Source organism: Rhinopithecus bieti, unplaced genomic scaffold (assembly GCF_001698545.2).
Source record: "Rhinopithecus bieti isolate Rb0 unplaced genomic scaffold, ASM169854v2 scaffold_187, whole genome shotgun sequence".
Classification (NCBI taxonomy): Eukaryota; Metazoa; Chordata; class Mammalia; order Primates; family Cercopithecidae; genus Rhinopithecus; species Rhinopithecus bieti.
In genome coordinates, this window is record NW_016802992.1 from 34,142 (window position 1) to 42,163 (window position 8,022).

Below are 8,022 nucleotides of genomic sequence, written 5' to 3' on the forward strand. Positions count from 1 at the left end.
CTCTTTCCTCCCTTTCCCTCCCACCTCCTTCTTTCACCGAGAGTTTGAAAATTCCCGCGGAGCCAGCGCTCGAGCGCGGAACCATCGCGAGAACTCTGGTCCCTGCAGCCGCGATCTCCTCCGGTTCTCCCCTCCCTCTCCGCCCTTTTCCTCCGCTCCCTCCCTTCCGGGGCGTGTGGAACTCGGTCTGTCGGCCGAGGTAATGCGCAGAGCGGCGCCGGCGCTGTTCGAGGCGACCAGGCAGCGTTGCAAGGGGAAGGACCCAGAACCGCGGCGGGAGCAGCGACTGCGTTTTAGCCGCTGAGCGGTCTGCAGGCCCACAGCCCGCGAAGGCACGCTCGGGGGCGTGTGGCTCTCAGGTGGCCGGGGAGGTCGCGGGGGGAGGCCGGCGCGCGGAGGAGCGGCTTCAGCCGGGCGGAGGGGTGTGAGCCCGGCCCGTGGCGGCCGCGTCTCCCGGGAGATGCTGTGACGGACCCGCACGGGAGAAGCTCGCGCCTGGCCCGGCGACCCGGTGGACTCGGCCCGCGGCGGCGCGCTCACCCGCCCTGCTCAGGTAGGGGAAGGGAGGAGGGAAGGGGGGTTGGGCCCCGCGCGCGGAAGGGCCGGGGTCGCGCGGCTGGGCCCGCGGCGGGCAGGCGGCGGCGGCCGGTCCGGCGGGGGCTTCTGTTCCGCGAGCGCCGGGCCTAGGCCGGGCGTGCGCGGGGCGGGGAGCGCTGGCGGTGGCGGGTACGGGAGGCTCGCGGGCGCCGGGCTTCGTTACATAATCTCGAACCGGAGGAGCGGCGGCACATGGCGGCGGAGCGGCGCTGGGGTGGGTTCGCGTCCTGCGCCGGCAGCCGGGTCCTTTACCGACCCGGGAGGGCCGGGGCCGCGACCCTTTCCCACTGTCCTCCCACGCGATGGACTCGTTGGCGGGCCTTTCCCCGAGGGAAGTGACCGGCGTGCTGAGCCTGTGCCGTGTTGGCGTGTCTTCCACATGCGCCTGGGCCTGGCCGCAGTGAGTAGTCCCTAGTCCGGGCGGGGAAGAAGTGGGACTCGGGGCCCAGACGTGGGCTCCAGCGCACCCGATTGGTCAGATCAAGGAGATTTAAAATAAAAGCACATCTTGGGGTGCTTATTAATTTGCCTTCCTTGTTCCCACCTGGGAAGCTGAGGGCGCTTGCTTTTGCCACTGGTTGCCTGTTTTGGTTTGGGAGTTTTGTTTTGAGAGATGGGTAAATTTTGTTCTCAAAGCTTACGAGGTTCACACTATCTGTGTGCAGAGTTTTATGAGATGAACGTTTGTTTCCAAATCGTCAGTTGTAGAAATTTTTGGAAGAACTGGGTTCTTCGTAGAACAAAACGTAGATCCTTTGGGGAAATCCTAAAACGATAGTTTATTCTCAGAATACCGTAAATGAGCCTGTAGATTTTAATAACTGTCTTTGGCTGGGCGCAGTGGCTCATGTCTGTAATCCCAGCACCTTGGGAGGCCGAGGCGGGAGGATCGCTTGGAGCCCAGGAGTTTGAGACCAGCCTGAGCAACATGGCGAGACCCCATTTCTGTTTTTTAACTGTTTTTGTGTGTGTGTGTGTGTGAGCTTTCACTGAGAGTCTCAGGAGAGAAGAAATTAGAGTGGTTTGCTGATTTCGGAGGATTTGAACAGGGATGACAAGCCCAGTTAATACTTGAAGGGATGTTTTAAGTGTGCTAAGCGCTATGGGAAGTCTACAACGTCTCTGTACTGTGACTTTTGGATCCTCATCCTTCAGTAACGTACTACCAAACTGTCACGAGTTTGCAAACAACAATTACCTTTTAAAAAAATTTAAAACATGTCAACTGGGCGTGGGTGACGCCTTTAGTCGCGCGGCTACTCGGGAGGCTAAGGTGGGGGGAACATTTGAGCTTCAGCCTCAAACCGAGATTTCGAGGGTTGCAGTGAGCTAGGATCGCGCCGCTGCACTCCAGCCTGTGTGACACAGCGAGACCCTGTTGCTAAAAAAATAAAGAATAAAAATAAAAAATCGTTATACGTCAGTTTTGAGACTTTTTTTCTTTTTATGCCTCTCCTTTTTCATAGGTACAGATACATCTTAAGAGGACAGAACATTGTCTTTCACGCCTACCTTTATTATTTTCAGGGACTTCTTTTTTTTCCCAGAATGAAGTCTAACTTCCCTAAGTTAGCTCAAAGCCCTCTACAATAAGTATATGCTACTGTCTATCCTCATATATTCACAAATTTTATGCTTTTGCTATTCCGGAATCACCAGCAATCCTGGGCCCATTCTGTGGAAGACGTGTTTCGCTCTGATGTTTCTCTGCTCATGTTTTTCATCCTGGAGTGCCATCTTTCCTTTTTTAAATTCTCAAATTTCAGGACCTCCTTCGAAATCCCATGTTTTCACTGTATTCTTTTTTTTTTTTTTGAGACGGAGTCTCACTCTTGTAGCCCAAGCTGGAGTGCAATGGCGCGAATTTGGCTCACTGCAACCTTCGCCTCCAGGGCTCAAGCCATTCTCGTGCCTCAGCCTCGTGAGTAGCTGGGACTACAGGAACTAGCCCCACACCTGGCTAATTTTTTGTATTTTAGTAGAGAGGAGGTTTCACCGTGTTGCCCAGAGTGATCTTGAACTCCTGAGCTCAGGCGATCTGCCCACCTTGGCCAACCGAAGTGCTGGGATCACAGGCGTGAGCCACCGCACCCAGCCCATTGTACTCTTTTATTTCCCTTTATCCCACTCTTTTATTGGGATCTCACAGCATATGTACCTCTGTTGTGGCATTTATTCGTTGTGTCTGATATTCTGATAATTGACTATATATCTCCTTTTCTAGATTGTAAACTCCTTAAAGTCAGGAAGTAGGTTATCTTCTTGCCCTTGCATTCCTTTACTAACACGGTGTTTTTTGTTGTTGTTTTGTTTTGTTTTGTTTTTTTGAGACGGAGTCTCGCTCTGTCACCCAGGCTGGAGTGCGGTGGCCGGATCTCAGCTCACTGCAAGCTCTGCCTCCCGGGTTCACACCATTCTCCTGCCTCAGCCTCCCGAGTAGCTGGGACTACAGGCGCCGCCACCTCGCCCGGCTAGTTTTTTGTAATTTTAGTAGAGACGGGGTTTCACCGTGTTAGCCAGGATGGTCTCGATCTCCTGACCTCGTGATCCGCCCGTCTCGGCCTCCCAAAGTGCTGGGATTACAGGCTTGAGCCACCGCGCCCGGCCGTTTAACACGGTGTTTTAAAAGTAGTTCGTGATTTAAAAATGTTTGAATTAAATTGGAAAGAAATTTCTGAAAGGCTTGAAGTTTCTGGGTCCACTGGTAGTTTACATTTAAATGACAATTCGTCTTTTAGTCAAAAAGAAAAAATAAAATTGCATACAAAGTGGTTTATGGAAATGCTTGCTTGGTACATGTTGCAATACAATTGTTGAACTAGATTAGAGTTCCATTTTCTGTGGTGGAATTCAGTTACTGCAGGAATTTGTGTATTTCACACAGAAAACTGATTTATAGTATTCTGTTTTTAATATCTGGCCTAGTAATTTTAATAATTTTGTTTTGCTTAATACTGAACTAGTGTATACTTAAAAATAATTGGGCTCAATCTTGAGTTTTAAAAAATTGATTTTGTTGTTTAACATGGCTGTTCCTTGTCCCTGCTAGTGTCCTAATATCCTGCTACACAGTATCCTGTTATCCTAATTTATTAAATTTAGGACCTGTTAGTCCAAAGGCACTGTGACCTTGTCGAGTGGCCAGGAATAAGATTTGGTGATTTTTGCCTTTTAGGAATTCATAGTGTAGTGGAGAAGACAGGCAAGCAGAAGTAATGATTTTTTTTTTTTTTTTTTTTTTTTGAGTCAGAGTCTCGCTCTGTCACCCAGGCTGGAGTGCAGTGGCGTGATGTCAGCTCACTGCAAGCTCTGCCTCCTGGGTTCACGGCATTCTCCTGCCTCAGCCTCCCGAGTAGCTGGGACTACAGGCACCCGCCCGGCTAAATTATTTTTGTATGTTTAGCAGAGACGGGGTTTCACCATGTTAGCCAGAATGGTCTCGATCTGACCTCGTGATCCGCTGGCCTGGCCTCCCAAAGTGCTGGGATTACAGGCCTGAGCCACCGCGCCCTGCCGAACATTATTTTATTTAATTAATTAATTTATTTATTTTTCTGAAGCGGAGTCTTGCTCTGTGCCAGGCTGGAGTGCAGTGGCGCGATCTTGGCTTTTTGCAACCTCTGCCTCCCGGGTTCAAGCGAATCTCCTGCCTCAGCCTCCCAAGTAGCTGGGATTATAGCCCGCGCTACCGCGCCCAGCTAATTTTTGTATGTTTAGTAGAGACAGGTTTCACCATGTTAGCCGGGATGGTCTTGGTCTCTTGACCTTGTGATCTGCCTGCCTCAGCCTCCCCAAGTACTGGGATTACAGGCTTGAGCCACCGCACCCGGCCACGAACAGTGTTTTCATTCAAAGCCGGTAGAACGTTCCTGCTCTGCCTATCTAGACTTTGGAAAGGAGTTGAAACTTTGTAAATTACTTCCTATAGGTTGCGAATGCTGGCATGTCATAAAAGGCTGGGACTCTATTTAATTTTGTACAGCACTGAACGTAGATGTTTCATGTGTGTTTGTGTTTTCATATACCTTTGTTTGAGATATTCTTTCTACTATAGTTTTTTTTTTTTTTTTTTTTTTTTAAGACAGTCTGGCTCTGTCGCTAAGGCTGTAGTGCAATGGCACCATCTCAGCTCACAGCAACCTCCACCTCCCGGGTTTAAGTGAATCCCGTGCCTCAGCCTCCCAAGTAACTGGGGTTACAAGCGTATGCCACCATGACTGGCTGCTAAGTTTCATATGTTTAGTAGAGGCGGGGTTTCACCATGTTGGCCAGACTGGTCTCGAACAAACTCCTGACCTCAACCGATTCTCCCACCTTGGCCTCCCAAAGTGCTGGGATGACAGGTGTGAGCCGTAGTGCCTGGCCTATTTCTTTCTTTTTTTGATACGGGAGTCTCGCTCTGTCGCCCAGGTTGGAGTGCAGTGGCAAGATCTCGGATCACTGCAAGCTCTGCCTCCCGGGTTCACGGCATTCTCCTGCCTCAGCCTCCCGAGTAGCTGGGACTACAGGTTCCTGCCACCACGCCCGGCTAGTTTTGTTTCTGTATTTTTAGTAGAGACAGGATTTCATCTTGTTATCCGGGACGGTCTCGATCTCCTGACCTCGTGATCCGCCCACCTCGGCCTCCCAGAGTGCTGGGATTACAGGCATGAGCCACCGTGGCCCAGCCATACAATTGTTTTTGTTTGTTTTGAGACTTGTTTGTTTTGACATGGGGTTTCACTCTTGTTGCCCAGGCTGGAGTGCAATGGTGCAATCTCGGCTCACTCCAACCTCTGCCTCCCGGGTTCAAGTGATTCTCCTGCCTCAGCCCCCTTAGTAGCTGGGATTACAGGCATGCGCCACCACACCTGGCCAATTTTTTGTATTTAGTAGAGACGGGATTTCACCCTGTTAGTGAGGCTGGTCTCGAACTCCTGACCTCAGGTGATCCACCCACCTCAGCCTCCCAAAGTGTTGGGATGACAGGCATGAGCCACCGCGCCTGGCCCCTATTTCTGATAATACAGTGTTTTGATGTTCTCTGTAGTGTGCTTAAGTTGTAAAAATCTTAAAACCAATTTTGCCCCATAGATTCAAAGGCTGTTAAATTTGGAAAACTTTGATGTATTAAACTTTTTTTTGAACTCCTTTGTGCAAGGCACCATGATGAAGTCTGAAGAAATAAGTACTCCTCTTTTCTAGAAGCTTGGATATGAAAGGGAGGAAGACAGAATATAGTAAAGCACAACATTACATGTATTATTAAGTGCTAGAACCTGGATTCAAAGTTTGAATTAGAAATATGTTAGCCTGTGTTGCTATAAAGGAATATGCGAAACTGGATAATTTATGAAGAAAAGAGGTTTGTTTTGCCTCATGGTTCTGCAGGCTGTGCAGGCATGACACCAACAGCTGCCTGGCTTCCGGTGAGGGTCTCAGGAAGCTTCCAATCATGTCGGAAGGCAAAGGGAGAGCAGGATACTCACATGATGAGAGTGGGGAGTGAGGAGGTACCAGGCTTCTTCTTGTTTGTTTGTTTTTTTTTAAATACAGGGTCTCACTCTGTCACCTAGGCTGGAATTCAGTGGTGCAGTTATGGCTCACTGCAACCTTGACCTCCCAGGCTCAAGTAATCCCAGTAGCTGGGACTGCAGGCATGCGCCACCACACCTGGCTAATTATTTTTTGTAGATACGAGATTTTGCCATGTGGTCCAGGCTGATGTCGAACTCCTGGGCTCAGTCAATCTGCCTGCCTCAGCCTCCCAAAGTGCTGGGAGCCACCACGCCTGGCTTTAAACAGCCGGATCTCGTGTGAATTCATTACTCTGGAGAGGGCACCAACCCATTCATAAGGGGTCCTCTCCCATGACCCAGACACGTCCTACCAGGCCCCACCTCCAACATTTTAATGTGAGATTGGGAGGGCACAAATATACAAACCACATTAGGTTTATTTTTTATATTTTTAGAAACAGAATCTTGCCCAGGCTGGAGTGCAGTGGCCTGATCATAGCTTACCGCAACCTCCAACTCCTGGTCTTAAGTCATCCTTCCGCCTAAGCTTCCCAGAGTGCTGGGTGTACAGGCATCAGCCATCATGTCTGGCCACAGTTTAAATACTGTGGCTTTATTCTCTTTGAGCTAGTACTTCTGTATCATCTTTGTTTTGCATTCAAACAAGGTAACAAAACTCACCCAGCCTAAGAAATAGAACATTTACTGTATTTCATTTTCCAGAAAAATGCTCATTGTGTGTTATCCTTTGGACTTTGGATTTTGTGAAAATCTTTCCAAAATTCTATTGGGATGATTTTGATTGAAGTATAGGGATCATGGAACTTTTTTGCTTATTATTCATTAGCACTCCTTTGAATACACTTTGGAAAAAGCTACTGCATGGAATTCTGAAGGTTTTGGTTCTGGTTGAATTACGTTGGTTTTAAGTTTAGTAGAAAAAAATGTGTTAACTTCAGTTCATCATTAAACTAGTTTTATCAAGCTATGTAAAAGGCTGTCAGAGGGGAAAACAACATAGTAACAATGTGATTCTGGCCTTTTCCTTCTGTTTCTCTAAAAATTTTTTTGGTACCTACTTAGGAGGAGATGAATAGGATCAATTTGTATAAATATAACAGCAACTAAGGCCTGAGTATAGGACCCTCATGAGGGTTTTGTATTGGAGGCTAATGGTCATAGCTTCCTGTTGATGCACACACCCTTTATATTAGGTTAGACTTTTGGATCTGTTTTGGATAATAAAAAAGCAGACTTCTGCTTTTAATGACTTGGAAATCTCAAACATAACTTCCTAGGTTTTGTGACTTAATGGTGACATATGTGATTAAGTTTTTGAGGCAGTCTATCAAGTTTTTGTCTAGGAGATAGCATTTATAGCCTGAACAGAAAATGATAACTCATGTATTTTAATTTTTTTTTTTTTTTTTTAGGCGGAGTCTCGCTCTGTCACCCGGACTGGAGTGCAGTGGCCGGATCTCAGCTCACTGCAAGCTCCGCCTCCCGGGTTTACGCCATTCTCCTGCCTCAGCCTCCCGAGTAGCTGGGACTACAGGCGCCCGCCACCTCGCCCGGCTAGTTTTTGTATTTTTTTTTTTAGTAGAGACGGGGTTTCACCGTGTTAGCCAGGATGGTCTCGATCTCCTGACCTCGTGATCCGCCCGTCTCGGCCTCCCAAAGTGCTGGGATTACAGGCTTGAGCCACTGCGCCCGGCCCATGTATTTTAATTTTTTGAGTGAATCTTTGAAATGTTTTTTTCACATAAATTTTTTGGGGGTAGGGGACTCGTGGAGAGAATAAGAATGACAAGAAAGAACATTAGGTTGATTTTTGCCTTGTTCCCATCCTAAGGCTACATAAATATCTTCTGTATTTTTAAAGTTGTATTTTTATTTTATATAGGTGTATATGTTTTAAGATTCTTTT

General features: G+C 48.1%; 1 protein-coding gene across 1 annotated transcript in view; it reads left to right on the forward strand.

Annotated features, from left to right (window-relative positions):
• Positions 1-689: 689 nt before the first annotated feature.
• The window catches only part of AHCTF1 (AT-hook containing transcription factor 1), a 97,142-nt gene continuing 89,809 nt past the window's right edge, over positions 690-8,022 (forward strand). The window contains exon 1 of the mRNA XM_017875673.1: positions 690-997. Within this exon, the coding sequence (XP_017731162.1) occupies positions 900-997 (98 nt within the window). The 5' untranslated portion in view covers positions 690-899. The remainder of the gene's footprint in view (positions 998-8,022) is intronic.